Genomic DNA, 24,817 nt, shown 5'->3' with positions numbered 1-24,817 from the left:
TCCTTTTCTCAATCTGGATGAAAGACTACTCCTATAGCAGAGCTGTCAAACCACTTGGATGACAGAGAAGCTTACAAACCTGTGTCCCTTTTCCAAATCCCAATCCACCATAACTCACAGCAGGCACTTACCTCATCTCCATTTAAGGTAAACTTGATTAGAGAACAAAATTAAGCACAGTGTTTTACAATTGGTAAAGTTTTATTGGTAGCACTTTGAGGTAGCATACTTTGTAAAATAATAGAAAAAGTCAGAGCTGCTCAACAATTTCCCCTTTGCTCAAAGGCACTGTCATGCCCACCCCTGCATATGGTTGAAGAAAGTGAAGTTGTATGTATTAATGTTCAACCCCTTCCCCTAACTTCTATCTCTCCTAGCAATCCCAACTTGCCCCTACCCTCACTTGTTTTATTTATAAAACCTGATTAACTCAGTGACAAAGGACCCAGGTACCCACCTATTGATTCCTTTTCCTATTGGCTTAGCAGTGTAATACAGTGGAAAGAACACTAGATTGAAGGCAGAGGACCTAGGTTTGAATCCTGGCTCTTACAATTAGGATCTCTGTGACCATGGGCAAGTCACTCTCTATCCCTTCATTTCCTTATCCATGAAATGAAGGGTTTGGATTAGAAGATCTCTAAAGTTCTTTCCAGTTCTAAATCTAGTATCCTATAATCTGTTGCCTAAAGGGTCTAGCTTGCTGCATGGAACTCTGCTTATTATCCATGTCATGCACATAAATGGAGAGTGAAAGGGGGTACAGTTATGACTTTGTTCTACTTAACCTCAAAACTGTGAAAAATCAGCATAACCTCCTCTTCCTAGACTATAAAAAGGTCTGATCCTATATTTCTTTGATGAGATCTGGGGCTTCAGAATAGACCCAGAAACTCATTCCCTTACCCTTGGGAATAACCATGTCAGGAGGTAGCTAGCTTCCTAGGCAGATCTGTGAGCAGAAGGACTTAAGCATCACTGTAGCCCAAACAAGGCCCAAGGTTCTGAAAAGTCACAGGTCAGGAAAAGAGCCTGATTATTAAATATGAGTAACTAGTGTAAATATCCAACTTAGCACTGCACATAAGACACAAATATACAGCTAGCGCAGGCTAAGGATTAAAGCTGCAAAATGGTCCCAATCAACTTCAAACTTTAATACTGAAATTAAAAAAAAAATCTCCTGATGTTCATAGGTTAAGAAATTCTTATCTTAAAAATAGCCCTTTCTTCCCAGTTCATTTCACTATTTGAAAACTGCGCGCACACATGCACACACACACACACACACACACACACACACACACACGCACGCACACACACAATAAACTCAGTGTAAAAGTGAACAAAGTGACCATGTCCATACAAGGACAGGAGCCACACCTGAGCTGCCACTTAAAAACAACAAAAATAAAGTCTGTCAGTAACATGTAAAATCCTCAAAATCTGCCTGAGGGCAGGCACAAAAGAATCATCTCCACATGTTACCTGATGAGTTCAAACAGTTACAAGACACAACAACTGAATGTCAGACTTCAAGTAATCCAAGGTGCAACAAGACTTGCCCCCAAATAATTTTAGGGACATCCTTGTGGACACCCCAGGTTTCCCCACAATACAAAAAGTAGAAAACTGTTTACAGTAAATACAAACTAAGATGGGGCCAGGGAGAGGGAAGGGCATCAAGGGAAAGGGAAAAGAGACACTCTGAATAAACTGGCTTTACAAATAGGAATAGATTCTTTAACATTTTGTACAATGAGAAGGTGCACAGACGGGTGTCGAAGCTGTCAATCCAGGCTTCTTTCTATCACAAACAGCAAAATGATTTCCTCAGGTTTTAACAGTGTCATTTAAAATGCCATAAATTAAATAAGTTAGTTCACATTTTCCCCCCAGCACTTAAGTTACATTTTAGTCTCTAATGTGCTCTTGAAGCTCTCTTTAAAAGTTCCAAGTCTCTTCTTCGGTTACTGTTGACTTTGTCGCAGCCATACTCTTCCAGTTGTAAAGGTATGTATTCTTCAAGTAGCCCTAGGCCCTGTCCAACAGGACTGGTAAACAGCTTAGTCCATGCTGGTTTAAAGTTTCCACTGAATCCCAGGAATACTATACTTCCTGCAACAGAAGAGTCAAGTTATTAGCTATAAAGTCCCAAATACAAAACAAATGGAAGGTAATTTGGGGTGGGAAAGCACCAGTACTAGGAGGGGCTTCATAACACACACACATACAGATATATATGTGTGCCCCTGGTAGTGTATAGTATACACACAAAAACCAAGGAATTCCAAGCAGTGGAGGTGAGGTGAACCAACAAACGACTGATTGAGTGGAAGTGGAAAGGAAGGAGATAGATGAGAGATTGCCTGAAAAATTCAACAGGACTTAGTATTTATGTTGCAGAGGCCTGAGGGTGGTCAAACCAGAGATAGCCATAAAAACCACATTCCCTTATGTCAGCAAACTTAACTCCTACCACCCACATCTTGTTGCCAATAACAAAATACATTCCCATACATTTCTTTAAAAGACCCTTTCGCTTTTAAATTTGCAATCCAATCTGATAACCTTCATCTGGAGAACACTTCTTCATTCTCTGACTTCCCTATTCAAAACACCCCTCTCTATTATTCTTCTATATATTTTGTCTTCCTCTATTAGAATATAAGTTCCTTGAGGACAGGAACTTACTTGCTTGTATCAGCCTTACTAATGATAAGCACATAATAAATGCTTTTGGAAGGTATAATGTCTGTTAAGACCCTTTTTGTGTGCTTGCTTCAGCAGCACATATACCAAAATTGAAATGATATGGAGATTAGCATGGCCCCTGTGCAAGGATGAAACACAAATTCATCAAGCCTTCCATATTTTTGTAAGAGAGAGTGGGATACAAGGAAAGGCAGATTGGGAAAGGCAGTAAGGGACAGGGTGAATGGGGAGAGAGAAAAGAATAAACAGGGGGAAATAGGATAGAGGGAAATACAGTTAGCCATCATAACTGTGAAAAAAATTTGAAGCGAATTTCTCTAATAAAAACCTCATCTCTCAAATATATAGAAATGAGTCAAATTTATAAAAATAAGAGCCATTCCCCAATTGATAAATGATAAAAAACCCAAAGTTTTCAACTGAAGTAATCAGTTATCTATAGCCATATTTTAAAAAATGTTCTAAATCACTACTGATTGGAGAAATGCAAATTAAAACAATTCTGAGGTACTATCTTGCACCTATTAGATTGGCAGAACAGAAAAGGAAAACGACAAATGTTGGAGAGGATGAAGTAAAATTAAGACACTAAGGCACTGTTGGTGGAGCTGTAAACCAATTCAATCAATATGTAGAGCAACTTAGAATTATTCCCAAAGGGCTTATAAAACCATGCATGCCCTTTGACCTAGCAATACTACAATTAGGTTTGTATCCCCAAAGAGATAAAAAACAAATAAGGAAAAGGACATATATATATATAAATGTAGCAGCTCTTTTCTGGTGGCAAAGAATTGAAAATTATAGGGATGCCCATCAACTGGGGAATGGCTGAACAAGTTGTGGTAGATGATTGTGATAGAATACTATAAGAAAGGAAAGACTTATGTGAACTGATGCAAAGTAAAATGAATAGAACCAGGAGAACATTGTACATAGTAACAGCAATATTATAAGATGATCAGCTGTGAATGACTTAACTATTCTCAGCAATACAATGATCCAAGACAATTCTGAAGGACTTTTGATGAAAAATGCTATCCATCCCCAGAGAAAGAACTGATGGAGTACAAATACAGACTCAAACATCCTTTTTTTTACTTTATCTTTTCTTGCTTTTTAAAAAAAATTGGTCTATGTTTTCTTTTACAACATGACTAATTTAGTGGAAATATGTTTTGCATGACCACACGTGTATAACCTATATCAAACACTTGCCTTCTCAATGAGAGGGGTGGGGAGGGAGAGAAGGAATTTAGAACTCATTTATTTTTTAAATGAATGTTGAAAATTGGTTTTTTTACATGCATTTGGGGAAAAATAAAATAAACAAAAAAGATACTTTTCAGTTAATGATGAAAAGGGCAGGTTAAAGTCCACAGTGAACATATAAAAAATGCATATAATGTAAGAAACATGAGGGCTATTTACAAAAATGTAAATACAAACCTTTATTATGAAGATGAGCTGGTTTGGCTAATCCCAGATGTACTAATGCTTCAGAAATATTCAGATTTTTTATTTCTCCTCTTGTGCTCATGAGAACAATTGACCTATATTTTAAAATTTTAGAGTGCTTTATTATCATTCCATGAAATAAATGTCTATTATATACACACAAATTTCCTTCCACACCCCTCTTCTCCTGCCTCATCCCCCTTACCTTCTTATAAACCATTCGCAGAAAAGACAAAATCTAAACTTGGATAAGCCATAGATATTTTAGGTAAACTGAGCTAGTTAAGGGCCCAGGTTGTAATAGAGGCTAAAGATCAAAAGTATGAAGGAGGCAGTCAGCACTCCCTTCCAAAGGCCAAGGAATCTCAGCATCAGGATGCCTCAAAAACACTGAATCTCAAGAAATCCTCAAGCTGTGACTACCTCTGAATATGAGAACTGTCCAGTCCAGTCCCAAGCAATGCCTTCCAAACATCTGCCCAGGAATTCAGTCACTCTAAAAAGGGGTTATTAACCTGACATCCATGGACTCCCAAGCTACCTTTGGATAAATTTTAGGCAATCTGTGAATGTGAATAAGAAAAATATATATCTTTATTTTCATTAACCTCTAGCTGAAATTTAGAATTATCTTCAATTATGAATTTTTCTGAAAAGAAGCATTATTCTGATAACGAGCCCATTTGCCTCACCAGACTATGAAAGGGGCCCATGACACAAAAAGGGTTAAGAAACCCTATTCTAGAAGTTAATTCTAGTGGCCCCAGGAGAATATATATTTGCACAGCTAAGTCTTACTTCCAAATAGTCTGTCTACAGGGTGATTTGTGATTTAAAGGACTATCTTGAATATCTGTGGAAAAAATCATATAATAAACTAAATTCTTGGGCGTTTGAGAACTAATTGTTTACATCAACAGTTTGAAAAATATCCAGGAAAGGATTTCTCCAAAAGTGTAGCAATTTAAGATAGGAGAAGGGAGGAAGGAGAAAAGATACTTATCCTGGGCATTGGGGGGGAGTGGAGAGAGACAGAAGGAGAAAGAAGGAGGAAAAGGAGAAGGAGGAGAGAGAGAAAAAAATAATCTGCTGAATAATGAAGATCAGAATATGTGATCTGTTTTTGATGACTATATAAAACAATGGTAAGATACACTGAGGATAATGCAAAAATGAAAAAGGCTTATTATACAATTTGGGGGACTTTTCTCCACAAATGCATGTGTTCTCCACGGGCATGAGCAATGGTTACTATGATAAATAATCATTATTACAGTCATTGAATTAAAGGGGACCTTAAGATCATTCTAGAGAGTCCAAAAAAAAAAAAAAAAGATTTAGACCATTCCCAAAAGGCAAGCCTTTCCCACCAAAACAACAAACATCTGACTTCTCCACAGTATTCGAAGTGATGGCCAGATGAGTATCTCCAGCAAAGATCATCTCAATTCTGCCTCACTAGACTATGGCCTTGGACCCTTGCTTCAGCTCTATGCTCAGGGTCCATACCTTCAAAAAGTAATCACCTTGCTCTTTGTGCAGATGGCCCCCATTTATACCCAAATCTCTATAAGGGAGAGTATTAACAATTAATTCTCAGTGTGTTCTTTTCTTCCCCTATGAGATTCTATAATAGTAGATAAACATCCAGAATTCAGGCCCTCAGAGTCTCCTTTGACAAAGTCCATGGAGAGTGGAATAATAATAATAGCTAGCCTTTATGTCACACTTTATAGTTGGCAAAGTGTCAACACAGATACACTATCTAATTTTCTACTCTGCAGGTCTGCTAAACTGAAAACAACTCAGGACCACTTCTCAAAGAAAAATAAGGAAAGAAACTGCTCTCCAGGGGACAAAAATTGGTTTTGGGGGGGGGGGGAGAGAACAGCACTAAAAGAGGCATGGACTGTGTTAAAACGTCAAAGTAGGGAGACAACATAAAGTTCACAGAGTTAATCATGTTTTATCTTATCAGGGAACTTCAGGGCCTTATATATACTTTTTATTCTGTGGAAATATAGACAAATAGCCTTGTCTAGAACACTGAATCTAGAGACTGAAGAAAGCTAGGTTTGAATCCTAGCTCTGACAATTGTTAGCTGTTTGACCCTGGGCAGGTCACTGTTGCTGAGCCTCAGTTATCTCACCTGTAAAATAAGATAATAATATCTGCTGTGGGGAAAGAACTTTATAAACCTTAAGGTGCACTATTTATTGTTATTATTATTACAGAAAAGTTCACATACCTTGCGGGAATTGATGTTTTTAAATATTCTTTTACTCGTTCAACTTCAGCAAAAGAGAATAATTTGTTTTCAGATATTCTGCAAGGAACACTACAGGCATCCACAACAAGGAGATACAGACCCACACCTGTGAGCGGATAGTTGGTGCCATTGACCTGACAGTACAAAGACATTACCTGCTATTAATGCCATTTTTGTAGTTTCTCAACTATTTGTTACTCTCTTCTCCCATTCCCCTTTTGTTTTTTAAATTCAATTAAATTTTTCTATTTTAATTAACAAGCATTTATTTTCTTTTCCTTCTATATGCCCCCAGTATAAAAGCCCCTTTAAAGAAATATTCCTAGCCATGCAAAAACAAATTCCCACATTGACCGTGTCTCATTATGCATCTTAAAACCATCTTTTTTTTTTTTTTTTGAGGCAACTGGGGTTAAGTGACTTGACCAGGGTCACACAGCTAGTAAGTGTCAAGTGTCTGAGACAGGATTTGAACTCACATCCTCCTGACTCCAGGGCTGGTGCTCTATCCACTGCACCACCTAGCTGTCCCTAAAATCATCCTCTTTTAAGGGGTGAGTAGCAAGCTTCGTCATCAGTCCTCTGGAATCATTGTTGCTCACTGATCAGAATTCTTAAGTTTTTCAAAGCTGGTAGTCTTTATAACAGTTGTTGTTACTGTAAAAATCCTTCTCCTTGTTATACTTACTTCACTCTGCACCAGTTCATACAAATTTTCCCAGCTTTCTCTGAAACTCTCCCTTTCATCATGTCTTATAGAGCAATAATATTCTACACATTCATATACCATATTTATTCAACTAGGACCCAGTAGGTGGATACCCGCTTAGGATCCAATTCTTTACCACCACAAAAAGAGCTACCATAAATAATTTGTGTACATGAGGATTCTTTTCCTCTTTCTTTGATTGATTTGAAGTATAGGCATAGTTGTTCTTTTTGTTGAATACTAGATTCTTCAGGATTCAAATTGTACGTGATTTGTTTCCTACTGAGCTCCTGAAGGACTATTGTATGAGAGTTTACAACATAGTACTTGCTTTGGGGATGTTTTTAATTTTATTTTTGCATCCCCAAGGCCTAGCACAGTGATGAGCAGGAAGACTCATCTTCCTGAGTTCAAATCTAGTCCCTTCTCTAGTCAATTAAGAAAAGTCTAGCCAGGTTCTGAGAGACTCTAATGTGGTACAACCCAACAAGTATCTATTAAGTGCTTTGTTGTCGTTCAGTCATTTCAGTGGTGTCCAGCTCCTTATGACCCCATTTGAGGTTTTCTTGGCAGAGATATTGGAGTGGTTTGCCATTTCATTCTCCAGGTCATTTTACAGAGGAGGGAAACTGACTTGCCCACGTTCACATAGCTATTAAGTGTCTGAGACAGTCTTTGAACTCATGCCTTCCTGACTCTAGGTGAAGAGTTTTATCCATTTTGTCACCAAGCTGGATGCTATAGCTACACTCAAGTTTCTCTCATTCAGGCAGCAGTTCTAGAACTTACTACACAATTTGACGACAAAAAGGTGAACCATAATTTACACACAGAAGTGTTGTTAATATTTTTATTGGGAAGAAATGCAAATGAAAAACTAAAAATTTAAAACCTGGACATTTAATTTGGAGATTTGAAAAGCTGGTGGTATACTTTATTTTATTTTTGGGGTTTTTTTTGAGGGGCAATGAGGGTTAAGTGACTTGCCCAGGGTCACACAGCTAGTAAGTGTCAAGTGTCTGAGGCCAGATTTGAACTCAGGTCCTCCTGAATCTAGGACCAGTGCTCTATCTACTGTGCCACCTAGCTGCCCCCGGTGATATACTTTAAATAAGCTTTTAAAAAATAGATGACTGGGAGCAGCTAGGTAGCTCAGTGGATAGAGCACCGGCCCTGGAGTCAGGAGTACCTGAGTTCAAATCCGACCTCAGACACTTAATACTTACTAGCTGTGTGACCCCTGGGCAAGTCACTTAACCTCAATTGCCTCACTTAAAAAAAAAAAAAAGATGACTGAAAAAGGACCAACACCTGATTATTTTTTAAATGAACTTACTGAAAAGTCTAGGATCTATATATTATATATATATAAATGTATGTTTATATATATATATATTATATATAGTACTATATATAGTGTTTATAATATCTATGAGTAAAATATATAAACAGCAAAGCATCATACAAATATAAAATATTGTTGCGATTCAATACTACAAAGGGATTAATATGTATACAAGAATGGTCATTAGCCACATCTCTAGGCAATGCACAGTTCATCTAGATAATGTCATTGAACAGCATGGGAACAAATTCATGATTGCCTTTAAGGAGACAGATCACTCTGTCTAGGCAATCATTTCTGAAGAGGCTAGATTAAATTTGGCCTGGAATTATGGTTAAGTCATCTGATATAACATGGTAGCCCATTTCATGAAAAAGTTTTATAATTTGACAATATTAATGTTAACTCACTTTTGAGAAGCCTACGCTTGAGATACCTGCAGAATCAATTGTGATGATCAGATAGATACAGCTTAGGGCTTTACTAAACCGAATTCTGAGCGCATCACCAGAGCTCACAGCTATAAGCCTTGCTCTAGAGAGAGACAGGGACAGGATCTGTGACTTTTTGATTTAGACAACTGCCAGGTAAGGAAACTCCCTCTAACAATGTAGGTCGATATATTCTTTGCAATTTATAATCTCAGAGAAATGACTAGAGCACTGCGCTGGTTAACTGACTTACGTCATACAGCCAGTAATATGTGTCAAAGGTGTTTGAGAATGGCTTTCTAGACACTAGGGGGTCCTGGGAAAGACTCCCCAAAACTGAAAGCTTCCAGTTTGTCATCAGTAAAAATGGAGGAGATGCTAGTTTAATACATAGAAGGATCATCATGGGACAGTAGAAAATACACTGTTTTGGAGTCAGAGAACCTGGTTTCAAATAATGCCTAATGTAATAATGCAAAATAAATCATTTTCTTGATGAATTTATTTCCCATACTTTCCAGTACAGAAATATAAAGGTTCAGGGATTACCTGCATGTGGATTTTCCATGGGAAAGTATTATTCTTATCTGAGGTAGTTTTTTCCCCTGCTTAAGTTACCTATGCCCACTCTCAGTCAGTATGTGTTTCAAGATTGTAAACTCATCTTAACTTTAGCTCAGACTAAAAGTAATTAGGAAGATATATCTGCTCTGACTGCAGGAGAAAACCAAATCAAACCAATATAAATGAAAGCCAACTAATTTGGAGGGTTCCCTCTGGGACTGCTTTTTTCCAGTGCCACAGGTCACCAAGAATTAGAACCAACTCATGTTGATCAACCAAAGATCTGCCTTCAGATCCTGCTTCCTGACATTTAGTAACCATTTGACTTTAGGCAAATCACTTAACTTTTCCAAGCCTCAGTTTCCTTATTTGTAAAATGGGAATAATATTTAGAATACCTACTTTACAGGACTGTGATGAAGCTCCAATGAAATAATGTAGAAAAATGCTCTGAAAACTTAAAATTTTATATGAATGTCTTTAACAATCATTTTCAAATAAACAAGAGAAGTTCACTAATTAGCTTTTACTCACAGAGATGAAGGATTTATTTCCACGTTGAATGTCTGCTTTACTTGGTGACTGGAACTGTATAGGCAGATAGAACTTGTGAGGATCACTGGTATACACCATCTAGGTAATAAAATAAGTCAACATACATCATCTGAATTGGGCTACAAAAATTACCTCCCCCAAATATAGTAAACTCACTTTGGCTAGAGCTCCTCCATCAGAGATGTTTCACATTTTCAGGGGGTGCTGAAAACCCTTCTCAGTTGTTTTACAGGGACCCTGAATCCCTACTTTTGGTGAAGTGTTGGAACAAAGCAACTAAGTGACAAGCTTTCATCTTTTCACTCCCCATATCAAAAAATGCCTCAAATGTAAATTGCTATGTATGGCTTTCAAAGCCCCCTAGAACAGTGGTGTCAAACTCAAATCAGAACAGATTCCTGCAACTGCATAATGACACAGAAAAACACATTAATTTAGGAGTGGCCAGAAGTCTGACATCTCTGCTCTAGAAAAGTAACTTGACCTTATTTCTCACATGTAACACTGTAACACTGACCCTTCACTCCAGTTTTACTCAGTTCCTCACTGTCCCTTAAATCTATCATGCTCCATTCTGCCTCTGGCACTGTACTCATGGTATTCCCATCACCTAGAATGCTTTCTGATCTGGCCTCTGCCTTTTTAAGCCCTGTACATCCTTCAAAACCTATATCAAGTTCCATATTCTCCAAAAAGCAGGTCTACTACTCTTAGGAACTAAAAAGCCTGCAGTTGATCACTCCATTTAACACTTCAATTAGCTATTTGATTTGCTCTCTAATTGTTTCATGTTCATTAGATTTATTTCCCAATTGAACTGTAAGCTACCTTGACAACAGGGACCATGTTCCTTGTGCTGGAAAAGTCCCAATGCTAAACATATAAATAAGTACTTGATTGATTAGTGATCAAAGAGATACAAATTCAGTAGTTAGACTTGTCTATATTTTCTTTCTGGTAGCTGGGTGGGGTAGTGGATTGAGTGCAAGTCCTGGAGTCAGAAAGACTCATCTTCTTTTTTTTTTTTTTAAAGTGAGGCAATTGGGGTTAAGTGACTTGCCCAGGGTCACACAGCTAGTAAGTGTTAAGTGTCTGAGGCCGGATTTGAACTCAGGTACTCCTGACTCCAGGGCCGGTGCTCTATCCATTGCACCATCTAGCTGCCCCTAAGACTCATCTTCTTAACTTCAAATCTGGTCTCAGGCATTTACTAGCTGTATGACCCTGGACAAGTCACTTAACCTTTTTTGCCTGTTTCCTTGTCTGTAAAATGAGCTGGAGAAATGCCAAGCCACTCTAGGATCTTTGCCAGGAAAACCCTAAATGGGATCACAAAAAATCAGACATGATTGAAAAATGCCTGGAACAACAAATGCTTTCCTTCATTGAACTTCACTGGCACCAGACACTGGGGCTCTGGTGAATTATGTTAGGAAATAGCATGGTACAAGGGAAATGACACTGACCCTAGAGTGAGAGGACATGAGTTTAAATAACATGTCTGATGCTTATAGTACAGGATCCCCGGCAAGTCATTTACCCTCCAGGACCTCAATTTCCTAAACTGTAAAAGGAGAGGGTTGGACTAAATGATACTATGATTACCAGACTTCATTCTAATTGATACTTCTATTATAAAATAATTCAACTACTAAACTCTTCATGTGATATTGTATTAGCCACTGTCAACCTTTAGTTTTCTCTAAGAAAAAAATCCTCTAATGTTCTTCAAGGACCTTAAAAATCTCCTAAGTCCACCCCACACCTATCAGATTGGCTAATATGACAAAAAAGGAAAATGATGAATTGGGACACTAATGCACTGTTGTGGAGTTGTGAACTGATCCAACTATTCTGGAAAGCAATTTGGAACTATGCCCAAAGGCCAATCAAACTGTGCATACCCTTTGATCCAGCAATTCTACTACTAGGTCTGCATCCCCAAGAGAACATGAAAAAGGGAAAAGGGCCTACATGTACAAAAATATTTATAGCAGCTCTTTTTGTGGTGGCAAAGAATTAGAAATTGAGGGAATGTCCATCAACTGGGGAATGGGTGAAGAAGTTGTGATATATTAATGTAGTGGAATATTGCTAGAAGAAATGATGAGCAGACAGATTTCAGAAAAACCTGGACTTACATGATTCTTAGTTAAGTGAGCAGAACCAGGAGAACATTGTACACAGTAACAACAACATTGTGCAATGATCAACTAGGATAGACTTAGCTCTTCTCAACAATGCAATGATCCAGGACAATTCCAAAAGACTAATGATGGAAAATTCTATCCACATCCAAAGAAAGAATTGTAGAGTCTGAATGTAGATCAAAACATACTATTTTCACTTTTTTTGTGGCTTTTCCCTTTTGATCTATTTCTTCTTTCACAACATGACTAATATGGGGCAGTTAGGTGGCACAGTGGTTAGAGTACTGGCCCTAAAGTCAGGAGAACCTGAATTCAAATCTCACCTTAGACACTTACTAGGTGTGTGACCCTGGACAAGTCACTTAACCCCAATTGCCTTAAAACATCTGGGGCCATCTCTAATCGTCCTAATATATATCTTGCCACTGGACTCAGATGGCTCTGGAGGACGGAGTGAGGTTGGTGACCTTACACAGCCCTCCCTCACTTAAATCCAATTCAGTGTAAATTATGGCATTACCCTGATGTCATGGTCCTCTTTGAGAATGAAGGACAAACAACAATATCAATGTGAAAATATGTTCACATGATTACACATGTATAACCTATACCAGATTGCTGCTGTCTTGAGGATGGGGGTGGGGAGGGAGAATACCTTTGGAACTCAAAATCTTATAAAAATGAATGTCAAAAACTCTTTACATGTAATTGGAAAAATAAAATATTATTTACCAAAAAAAAAAAACCTTTTAAGTCCCCTGGGTCAGAGGAACTCTATAGACAGTCAACAGAGAAATTAAACTAGAGATACAGTATTACTGGAATAAGTTATTGGGGTTTTTGTTTTTTTAATAATGATAAACATTTTTATTTAAAATTTTGAGTTCCAAATTCTATCCCTCCTTCCCTCCCCTCCCAATGGCGATAAGCAATCAGATATAGGTTACACATGTGCAATTATGTAAAACATTACCATATTAGTCATTATGTATTAGAAAACTTGAATAAAAGGAAAAATATTAAAGAAAACAAAAACAGCATCCTCCAGTCTGTGTTCAATCAATATCAGTTCTTTCTTTGGAGGTAGATAGTATGCTTCATCATTAGTCCCTTGGAGTTGTCTTGGATCATTGTATTGCTGAGAATAGTTAAGTCATTCACAGTTCTTCATCAAACAATATTGCTGTCACTGTGCACAATGTTCTTCTGGTTCTGCTCACTTCACTATATATCAGTTCATATAATCTGCATAAGTTATTGTCACTAAAACTAGAGATGAGATTGATTAATTAAACAAAACTTAAGACAAAAAAGAGGTTGATGAATAGATGGAAAGGTTTTTTTGTTTGTTTTGGGGTTTTTTTGTGTGTGAGGCAATGGGGGTTAAGTGACTTGCCCAGGGTAATACAGCTAGTAAGTGTCAAGTGTCTGAGGCCAGATTTGAACTCAGGTCCTCCTGAATCCAGGGTCAGTGCTTTATCCACTGCGCCACCTAGCTGCCCCTGGATGGAAAGTTTTAAAGTGAGGGTGGTGTTTTTCTAGAAGAGCACTTACTGTATGTCATGGGAAAGTCTAATGTAATCATTTCTGCCTGTTCTAGTTTACTCTTCTAAATATATCTGAGAACAGGAAAAAAAAAAAGAGCGGATGTAGTTAGGGAAGGGTTTTGATTTTTCCCAGATTCTCCTTGTGTTGATAAGAAAGGAGAGAAAGATTAAAGTATATTTTCCCACAGTAATATGCAATGTATTTTGTGTCAATTTCAGCCTTTAAAAAAAAAATCTCACCTATCCCATAATTCTCTTTCTCAACCTCAATTCTGCTCTGACAAATGAAAGCGATCTCAAAATGTTAATTACTAGCCTTTCCCCTAAATGTATTTTGTTTCCGTGGTTAACCCAAAATCTTACCACATGATTTTTAAAAAATTTCTCTTATGAAAGTTAGCTTCCCTTTTTTAGGGAGATCAGCATCAAAGGGTAGGAAGTATGTATATGTTATTGCACTAGATATTATATAAGGAGTTACTGTGCTATGCATTTATTTTCATCTGTGATGGATCTGTTTTCATTTTGAACCCCTTCTTTTGTGCATGTAATTTTTAAGTTATATTTTGGCTGTTATTTCTCTGTCCAGGAAGACCTGGGCTCTAGTCTAGCCTCTCATGCATACTAGTTGTGTGACCCTAAGAAAGCCACTTAACTTCTCAGTGATTTGGGCAAGTCTAAGAATACAAGTTTCAGAGATGGTGGTAATCTGCATTCATGCAAGGAATTTCCTCATCCAGGAGTTCCCTACACCAATGAAATCACCAGTGGTCCCAACTCCTTTTTCATAGCAATGGCATTTTCTAAAAAGAGCTCATACATAATGGGGAAAAAAAAGGAACAATATTTTATATATCATTGAAGTATAAAAATATAGATAGTGAGATAATTAATTAAATATAAAGAAAGGAAGATAGTGGGCATGGTGGCACATGTGTATAGTCCCTACTAACTGGAAAGAGCTCTAAAATGCAGAAGGACTAATACCAATCAGTTCTCTACACTCAAGCCGGCACCAATAAGGTGAGACTCCAGGAAGGGATGGCTACCAGGTTGCTTAAGGTAAGGTGAAAGGTGAACCTGCTTAGGTTGGAAAAATAGAGCAGATTAAAGCTTGATCAGTATTGAGATGAAGTCCATGAATAGCTTCCAGCCTGGGTAAGATAGGGAGACCCAGTTTCAGAAAAAAATATATGTGCATATATGTAACATATATGAGCTCTATTAAAGTATATTCTCTACATTGCAAAGTCATATGCCTCGCAAACCCTGTTAATGCAATATACATCAGGAGAGACAAAATTTCTTATATTTTTATCTAGCCCAAATTCTATAAATATCTACAATTTCACCATTGGGTTAAATTATGAGAGCTGGTATTTATATTAAACTTTAAGGTTTGCAAAACACTTTACAAATATTGTTACATTTTGTCCTCACAACTCTAGGAGGTAGGTGCTATGATTATACTCATTTTACAGATGAGGAAACTGAGGCAGAGGCTAAATGACTTGCCAGAGTCACACAGCTAACATGTCTGAAGCCAGATTTTGAACACAAACCCTAATTTCCAGGTCCATTATGATACCTAACTAATTAAAAATTAAGAGATGCCACTATGAATTTTAACTTGCCAATTTATCCTTAGAAAGAGCTGTGATCTCATTTGTTTGGAAACTATTGAATAGGCTGAAAGGCTTTCCACAGGTTCTTAAAAAAAATTTTTTTTGTAAGTGTGTAGTACTTAATCTGTCTTTCTTTCCTCCCTCCTTCCCTGCCTTCACTTCTTCCTTCTTTACTTTTTTCCCTCTAATGATTGGCATGGAAACGTTTGACCTGCTTCATTTCCAGTCTGCCCCTCCTTAGAGGTTTGCTCCTAGAGGCTCAGCATTTTAGTGCTGGATTTAGTGTAGACATCCAACTGGCAAAGCCATTAAACCTCAGAACTCCCTGATTCAAGAGATCTACCACTCTCAGGATCCCGGATGGCAGGGATTATACATGAGTACCCAGCCCACTTCCTTCTTAACACAAACGTTTTTAAAACTCTCAACACAAAGAAATTATGTGAGTTTTCTTACCTGATGAGCACCACAGCCTTGACAGGATCCAGCTAACATTGCTGGCATCTTCTTCGTGACTGATGGTTTCTTGGAATACTTTGGGTAAGCTTTAGCCATGCAATTACTGATCTCTTTTGAGCTAGTTGTTGCTTGTATCTTGATCCGTTCACATCCCTCAGATGAGCAATAACTGTGACCTTGTCTATTGTTTTTAGCTTTGAGGTACAGAAATAGCAATCTACATAAAATGGAAACACATCCACTGAGTTAGGATTAACGGCAGATAATGACATACTTGAACCATTCTTTAATTATATCCCTTTGATCAAAATGGACACACTAGGGAATTTTGGGAGTAGCCTGCAGATCTGTGAGTTTGACACCTCTACTCTAAACGATCATTTCATTTGGCCTCTTTCCTAGGTTGTAAACATATTATCTAAGCAATTTGATTAGAGATGAAAGCATTGTGCTAGCCTAGCATCATGTTTGCTACAATCAAACTGTAAAATGCTATGGAATAAGGATTTTAGATCTCTTATTTTGGTGGGATTCTGCAAAGCCTAATGTTGCTACGAAGGGATATGGGTAAGCTAAACATCTAGACATTGCTACCTTGAAGGACTAGGGCAAAAGTGCTTTTCCATAGGAAACCCTGGCGACATCTGGCAAACAATGGGAATCCTTGCTAAGCTTGCTGTAATCAGTTATCCATTAATAGTTTACTCCTTTCTCAGAATATTAAAAAAATACAACAAAAACATTTTGTTTCCCTGATTCTACCTAATACAACTTCATTAATCTCCTTATTTTGTACATCTTCCTTCATCTATGAACTTTGGACCACTCTCAATTTTTTTGTCTTCTCAAAAAAAATTATAAAAATATCGAGCCTTTCCCAGCTCAGTCATGATCTTGGTTATGGCACCTATCATAATATGTCTGTAATCTCATTCTTCCCTTGCATAATGAAAAATGCCTTGGCCAAATAAGGAAAATGCAGAATATTGAATCGATTCTTCAACAGCCTGTTAAAATATAAGGATTTTCTTTAAGAATAAGGTATTTCAATTGAATTAGAACCAAAAGCAGAAATGGTGGCTGGGACTAGGAAGTTATAGATGGATGACATCACAGACTTTAAGAAGGACCCTAAGATGGTCTTGCATGAGCTGATGATGAGTGAGATGAGCAGAACCAGAAGAACATTGTACACAGTATCATCAACATTGAGTGTTGATCTACTGTGATGGACTAGATTCTTCTCACCAATGCAATGGTACAGAAGAGTTCCAGGGAACTCATGATAGAAGAGGACCTCCAAATCCAAGAAAAAAAAAAAAAGAACTGCGGAGTATAGATGCTGAATGAACCATACTATTTCTTTTGGTTTTGGTGCTGTTGTTTTTTTCTATTTTGAGGTTTTTCATCATTGCTCTGATTTTTTCTCTTATAACATGACTAATGCAGAAATAAGATTAATGTTATTATGTGTATATATGTATATACATATATATATGTATATGGGTGTGTGCGTATGTGTGTATGTATATATATAAATATATATAAATAAATATATATATATATACATAAAAATAAATAAAAAACCTATATCAGATTACCTGCTGTCTAGCAGAGGGGGAAGGGAGGGAGAAAAATCTGAAATTGTAAAGCTTGTATAAACAAAAGTTGAGAACTATCTTTACATGTAATGGAAAAAAAATACTTTATTAATTTTTTTAAAATAATAAAATGGGGATAATAAAGAAAAAAAAAAAGAAGGACCCTAAGAACCCATTGAAAGGATTAGATCAAAGAAGTTAGTGCCAGTACAGAATAGGGAAAGTAAGAAATAACTTTATTCTATTTATATGCAATTAAAGTTGGACCTCACAATCATTAGAGACTTGTATGAGGCTCAGAAAAATGAAACAACTTGCCAATGGTCACATAGCTAGTAAATGCCAAAGGCAGGTTATGAACCCATTTTCCTGTCTCCAAGTCCAGCCCCCTATACACTATCTCATTTTGCCTGGTGAAATTCTTTTTATATAGTTATAAGTAGTCAGTGTGAATGATGATATAGATACAATGAGAAGCAGAGCAGGGCAAATTTCACTAAGTATGAACTATGACTGATATGAAAAAAAAAGATGTAAAAAAGCTGTTACCTAAAAGATATTTAATGCTTAAACTTATCTTCCTGTTATGTATGCAGTAGAGATGCTTTTCCTCCTCTCTCTCCAACTCTGTGCTAATAGGTGCATGGTAAACATTTCCACTCGACTCTGGCTGCCAACAATTATGAGCCATTGTGGTTTTCTTCTAGACCTCTAATAGCAATGTGCAAAGAACTACTCAACTACAGTTGCCTTTCCAAACAGCCATCATACCCTATTCTTAGCCACTCTGCAGAGATGGTAGTTTCACTATTAAAGAAAACAGTAATAATTCTCATCCCCAAGCTCCAGTGACTTACCCTGTGCCATAATCGAAATAGAACTTCCTGTCAGACGGCTTCCTCTCCAGTTCTTCCATTGAAAGCACAGGCTCATATTCTTCCATGTTGGTAGAAATGCCATTCTGCCTGTGATATCTGCTAAATGTAACTTGAAAAGTGGTGTTTGATGGATAGCAGAGGCCAACTCGAATCCAGTCATTCCTGCAAGTGCACATAATAGCTTGGCTAATTTAATTTACAAAGTGGGCCATTTTTGTCTTCTGAGTACTAGCCCTGCCAACTTTTTAAGCCATTTTTAGCCTTGAATTTTCCTTGTGTTGGTGACTTCTTTTTTCTACCATGGATTCCTATTGCTAGTAATGAAAACACCTAAAATCTCAAGATCTGCCCTAGAACTCTTCTTTGTCTTTCACCCCAAACCCTTTTTTAGCAATGACCTTACAGAATGAATATCCCATTGTAACTTCTCTCTGTTGCAACAAGACTTGAACTTTAATTATCACTCACAGACCATGGAACAGATAAAATGACATATACTTAGGCCAACATTACCATTGGCTCTTCCCCTAATGATCAAAAAAGGAAGAAGGACCAATAATAATGTCCACTCTAGGGCATGTCAGTACTTAGTTCTTCAGTTGTTGGAGTTTTCCCCCTATTATAAGCCAGAAAGATTCTGTATTATAATAAATTAACTGGCCTACTGATCTGGAATAGAATAAACCCAGTCCATGTTCTCAGTAAAACTAAAAGCTTGCTGTGAGGTTGTACAGTTAAGAATTACAAAAGAATAATGCAAAGAGGTGGTTTTTATCATGGAAACTTGGGTCCTTACCATACTCAAATACCTGAAAAATCTGTCACTGCATCAGTATGGGCCTGGGGTCTATGAACTTCAAAAAATATATATTTTGATAATTCTATTTCAATATAATTTTGGGTTTTATAATACTAAGCATTTTTTTATCTATTTGAAAACAAAATTCTGAGAAGGGGTTCACAGGTTTCATCAGATGCTCAAAGGGATTTAAGACTTACACAAAAAAAATTACCTTGATTTAGGGAAAATCCAGTGTGAGAACTCCACCCACCAATTCATATTGCAACCAGCCTCTGACTTAGGAAAACCCTAAGGAGGTGTTTGAGGTAGAATCTGAACCCAGAATCTGAATCTTCTTGACTCCAAGCCTAAGCTATGTTCAATATGCCTTGGTCCTGCCTCCATGAGGCATCATGTTCTTCACTAAGCAGTTATAGTATTTTTTGTTTTGTTTTGTTTTTTTTTCGGTAAGGCAATTGGGGTTAAGTGACTTGCCCAGGGTCACACAGCTAGTAAGTGTTAAGTGTCTGAGGTCGGATTTGAACTCAGGTACTCCTGACTCCAGGGCCGGTGCTTTATCCACTGCGCCACCTAGCTGCCCCGCAGTTATAGTATTTTAGAGTTGGAAGGAACCATAAAGATCATCTAATCCAATCATTTCTCTTTATAGATGAGGAAACTGAAACCCAGAGAGGTTAGATGAATGATCCAAGATCATACTTCTAGATAGTGGAAAGGTCATGATCAGAACAAGAATTTTTAATCTCCAGTTAAGTGCTCTTTCCCTCACTTTCTCCCATACTTCCTACAGGGGGAATCTAAATTCCCAAACCATATTTGTGCCATCTATTAGAACAACCTAAAAATTTTAAGTACATAATCTACTTACTACATGCACCTAATATATTAAATAAGGATCTCCCACTAATAAATAGCATAACAAAACAATTATTACTTTGTTTCACAGACTGAGACCATTGTAAACCTACTTGTTGAAATTTATGAGGTAAAGAAAGGTAGCTCGTGGGGCTGGTCCATTCCAATGAATGGTGTATCCCTTTTCTAGCATTACTACTGGCTGATACTGCTGAAATGCAGCTCTCTGGTTAATCCCTCGCAGTACCATGGGATTGGATGGGTATTCATCCCGTGTGATAATCATGGTAAGATTTTGCATGCTCCACGTCTGCACGTAAACCTTCAAAAGAAAAATTTGAAGAATTATCAGAAATTGGATATTAAAAAACAGTTGAGTAAGAATTTCCATCGAAAGGTAGACATCTGTACTTGCAGTAGCCAACTACAACATACTAAGCTGTATTTACATTGCGATTTTCTAAGCTAGAACTGTAAAAAGTAGACAGTGTAGTGTTAGCCAACATCTTCTTAGACTATTCCATACTAGCAGGCCAGTTTATTCATCATAACACAAAATCTTTCTGGCTTTTATAACACAGAAGGAAAAAAAAACTGAAGAAAAAATGAACAAACCTGTATAAAAGGTATACTCATTAGTCAAACTTTGAAAGAAGTTTTTCAAAAAAAAATATGGAAAATTTAACATCATGGAATATTCACTATTCATTTTCCATGATATGAGGCAGCCCAAATAGTCATTTTTCAATTACAAATAATAAAGCTAAACTAAAAGTCACTGGAAAAAAAACTGGCCTAAAAAAACTATTATTAAAGAGGCAAATTTGAAAGGTTTGGACTTATTCCATTGTTATTCAAGGCCTCTGCAATGGCAAGATAAAAACTTTCTCACAAAATATTAACAAAAAAGGAACATCAAGGCAACCATTTAACACAGAAACCTGCCCCCAAATTTCTCAATAGTAACAATCACTCCTAGGGACATAATATGTATGTATATGTGTATGATAACATATTATTCAAACATATAATATACAAACAAAATCCACAATTTTTCCCATCTTTACAGTTTTCTCATTAGTCACCAGGCCATTTTATGGATACTCAGAACTAGTGCTAAAATACTCACTGCTAAACATTTATTCCACTTTGTCCTTCCCAATCTTCCAATAATCTATCCTTCCATTCATTAAAAAAAAATTGTTCTTTATCTATACATTCTTAATTATACATTTTTTCAGTATGAAGTATTCCCTCCCCAAATTATCATTTGCCAAAATTTAGAGCAGTATAGCATTTCCCACCACTGACCCCATGACAGCATTTTCTTTACATTTTTGCTTCTCTTTTTTTCGATTTTAAATCCTGTCTAATGTTATCATTTTCTCTCCTCAAAAATTTTCATTCTTAAGTCTGCAAGTGCCACAGATACTACGAGATGAAAATAAAGGAACAACTAAGAATAACATTTCATAAGAAAGTTCTCTAGGTATTGTTAAAGAGGCTTTAAATGATAAAAAGCTCACAGTCAGAGTAAGTCAACATTTATTTCATGCCCACTCATTATACTATTTAGGTAAATACCAAAAAGCCAATGGTACAATTTAACCCTATGCTCATAGCTGCCCAAGTGTATGCTTAGAAGACGATGTATTAGGTCTACCATTCCTACCAACATGCTATAAAATTTTATAAAGGATTTTTTTTCTTCATCTGTAAGTTAAAAAGAAAACCACAATATCAACTCCCTAGGGTGGCCAAGTTCAAACTCTAACACATTTTGGAAACCCAAATCAAGGTTTAACATGATTACCATGTCGATATTAAGAATAGTAACACAGGCTTATACAAAGCTAGAATTGTCATGACCTTGGATGTATTATGGACTGTTTGCAACAGAAATTCTATTTGTGCCTCAACTATATGCTAAGACTTAAAGAATATATAACTTTCAACCATACACACTTAGCTTTTTCAAAAAACAAACTCACACAAGTCACACATCCAGATGGTCCTGGTGAAAACAAAACATTTGATTATAGATGTCAAATGCCAGGAGCCCCAAAAACAGTTGGATTTTTTTAACCCTTGAAACTAGATCACCTATTAATGAATCAACTTAGTTGCTCTCATACAATCTTTTAAAATGAGAGTCTAGAAAATATTCTTTTTTTTTTTTTTGAGAAAATATTCTTAAGAACTACAGACTTTTCCACTTTATTACACTGGCTATGTCTACCCACACTTCCTCGACTCCTCCAGTCACAGTCAGTGGTTAAGCTTTCAATTTTGTCCAAGTAAGAAATACCACAATGAAGAAAACAAGAACCCATCAAAATCAAGGTTTTTGTTCCCTTCCAGGGCTTTATTTTTCCTACATACAGGGTTCCAAGTACAGAAATGCTAAATAACAACAACAGTAACAATCACTAGCATTTACACAGTGCTTTATGGTTTATAAAACACTTGACACTTGAGTATCATAAAAATAATAGAGCTTAGGATAATAATAGTTGTAGTAACAATAACAACTAACATTTATATCACACTATAGTAAGTGTGCCAAGTACTATGTAAGTGCTTTCACAATTATTATCTCATTTGATCTTTACAGCAACCCTGGGAGGTAGGTGCTGTTATTATCCCCATTTTACAGATAAGGAAACTGAGGCAGAAAGGTTAAGGGACTGACCCAAGGTCACACAGCTAATAAGCATTTGAGGCAAGATTTTAATTCAGATAAAATGATATCATAAAAAAAAATTAAACATCAAAAAAAAAAATGGGGCAGTTAGGTGGCACAGTGGATAAAGCACCAGCCCTGGATTCAGGAGGACCTGAGTTCAAATCCACTCTCAGACACTTGATACCTACTAGCTGTGTGACCCTGGGCAAGTCACTTAACCCCCACTGCCTGCATACACATGTGGGGGAAAAAAAAAAAAAGAAACGTCAACATGATATCATGATTTAGAGCTGGGAGTGATCTTAGACATCATTTAGGCCAATCCCATAATTTTATGGATGAAGAAAACAGACCCAGGCAAAACAAGTCAAGAAGCATTAATTAGGCAGAAGACAATGCTCTGCTAGTTGTTTATCATTATGATGTTGATCATGATGTCCTGTGGTACTATACACATGCAAATCTGAACCATGAGAAGCAATTATGCCAGAAAGAATTTTTCTTCCACGACATATACACATATACATACACATAATAGAACTAAGGAGACGTCTAGAAGTGGGCAATCCATGTCACAGAAGTACCATCATAATGGACAAAGGAAGCCTGATTTTCCAGCCTGCCAGAGCTGAGAACAATCCCCTGATCTCTGAACCTCGGTAGGCTATAAAATCTCCTCATCACACCCCTGCTCGGTTTAGTCTGCAAGCTTTGCTCTGGGGCTTCTAAGCCTCACATTCCAAGTTCCATCAGAACATTCATCTCAAGTAATGACAGTGGGGTCAAAGTACTGGCTTTTGAATCCCAGATCTGCCCTTTATTTCCTATGTGACACTGGGCAAGTAAATTCTCAGGGGCCTTTATGGGAAGGGGCCTACCTCAGCCAACAGTCATTTCTCTTCAGACTTGGCTTCGGACTTTTCCAATTTCAACATCATGCCTCAGCTGCTGTCTCACCCTAGAACTTCCCTCAGTGCCTGAAACCAGCTTACCTTGGAATACCCATCTGCCCCTGAAGCATTCCCCTGGAACAGGCTGGCCTACTTCTCTCACTGTTGAGTTCCTCTTGGGGCTTCCATTCTGGGGAGGGATCAAGGTTGGCCAACCTTTTATTCCCCTCCTGGTTCTCCCAACTTTTCTGACTTTAACACCATACCCCCAAAGGGTACCTTCTCCTTCATGGTCCCCATCCCCACCCTAGCTTTTGTTTCCCCTTTGTGTTTTGTCTTTCTTCACTGTAGGTTCCTTGAGGGAAGGGACTGTCTTTCTTTATGCTTTAAAAAAAAATAACAATCCCAGTACTTAGCATGGTGCCCAGCACATAGTAAATGCTTAATAAATGTTTCTTGACTTGTCTTGCCTGGGTCTCAGTTTTCTTCATCCATAAAATGATAGGATTGGCCTAAATGATCTCTAAGATCCCTCCCAGCTCTAAATCCTGTGATCTTATGAACATCTTTCTTTTTTTTTTTTTTTAGTGAAGCAATTGGGGTTAAGTGACTTACCCAGGGTCACACAGCTAGTAAGTGTTAAGTGTCTGAGGCCAGATTTGAACTCAGGTACCCCTGACTCCAGGGCCGGTGTTCTATCCACTGCGCCACCTAGCTGCCCCTATGAACATCTTTCTAACTAGATAACCACTTTAACATCTTTTTGCCTTTCATCCAGCTCATTAACAAATTCTACCATTTCATTCTGTAAAATATGGTTCTTAACCTCTTTTCCATTTGAAAACACAAACCATCTGGTGCCTAAACTATTGAATTTGCTTCATTCACCTCCACAGACTTTAAATGGTCCATGATGACACAGTTAAAATCATGTTTCTGCTATTTGATATCCTGTCCCAAATCATTCTCCCCAATAATTGCTTTATTAAACCTAATTTATAGAAACAATGGGTTTATATGTTGTTGTTTTTAAACAGATTTCACTTGTTTCATCTTTCCTCAGCTTCTGCCTCTCTTAACCAACTGGTCATCTTTGACTCATTTGTCTCACATCTCTTCTCTGCTGTGGAAAGACTACTAGACTCGGAGCCAGGAGATCTGGGTTTGAAGTCTGCCTCAGGGAGCTATCATAAGAAAAGTGCTTTGCAAACTTTATTATTTCTAGCTCTATACTTTCTTTCTTGTCACCTGCTAAGCCTGGTAATTTTCAAAATACC

General features: G+C 37.2%; 1 protein-coding gene and 1 non-coding gene across 3 annotated transcripts in view; one reads left to right on the top strand and one right to left on the bottom strand.

The window, feature by feature from the left end:
* Positions 1-182: 182 nt before the first annotated feature.
* The window catches only part of CEMIP2 (cell migration inducing hyaluronidase 2), a 102,336-nt gene continuing 77,701 nt past the window's right edge, over positions 183-24,817 (bottom strand). For both annotated transcript variants that reach the window (XM_043976624.1, XM_043976625.1), the window contains 7 exons: positions 20,078-20,286; positions 18,287-18,469; positions 15,826-16,045; positions 10,027-10,125; positions 6,423-6,577; positions 4,165-4,268; positions 183-2,118 (listed from right to left, as the gene is read on the bottom strand). In XM_043976624.1, coding sequence (XP_043832559.1) covers positions 1,922-2,118; positions 4,165-4,268; positions 6,423-6,577; positions 10,027-10,125; positions 15,826-16,045; positions 18,287-18,469; positions 20,078-20,286 — 1,167 coding nt within the window. In that variant the 3' untranslated portion in view covers positions 183-1,921. The remainder of the gene's footprint in view (positions 2,119-4,164; positions 4,269-6,422; positions 6,578-10,026; positions 10,126-15,825; positions 16,046-18,286; positions 18,470-20,077; positions 20,287-24,817) is intronic.
* On the top strand, positions 2,775-2,878 carry LOC122737648. The gene has a single exon (XR_006354460.1). It is a non-coding gene; the product is annotated as a U6 spliceosomal RNA (small nuclear RNA).

The sequence above is a fragment of the Dromiciops gliroides genome, chromosome 1 (genome assembly GCF_019393635.1).
Source record: "Dromiciops gliroides isolate mDroGli1 chromosome 1, mDroGli1.pri, whole genome shotgun sequence".
In the NCBI taxonomy this organism is placed as follows: Eukaryota; Metazoa; Chordata; class Mammalia; order Microbiotheria; family Microbiotheriidae; genus Dromiciops; species Dromiciops gliroides.
This window is presented reverse-complemented; position numbering and strand designations above follow the sequence as displayed.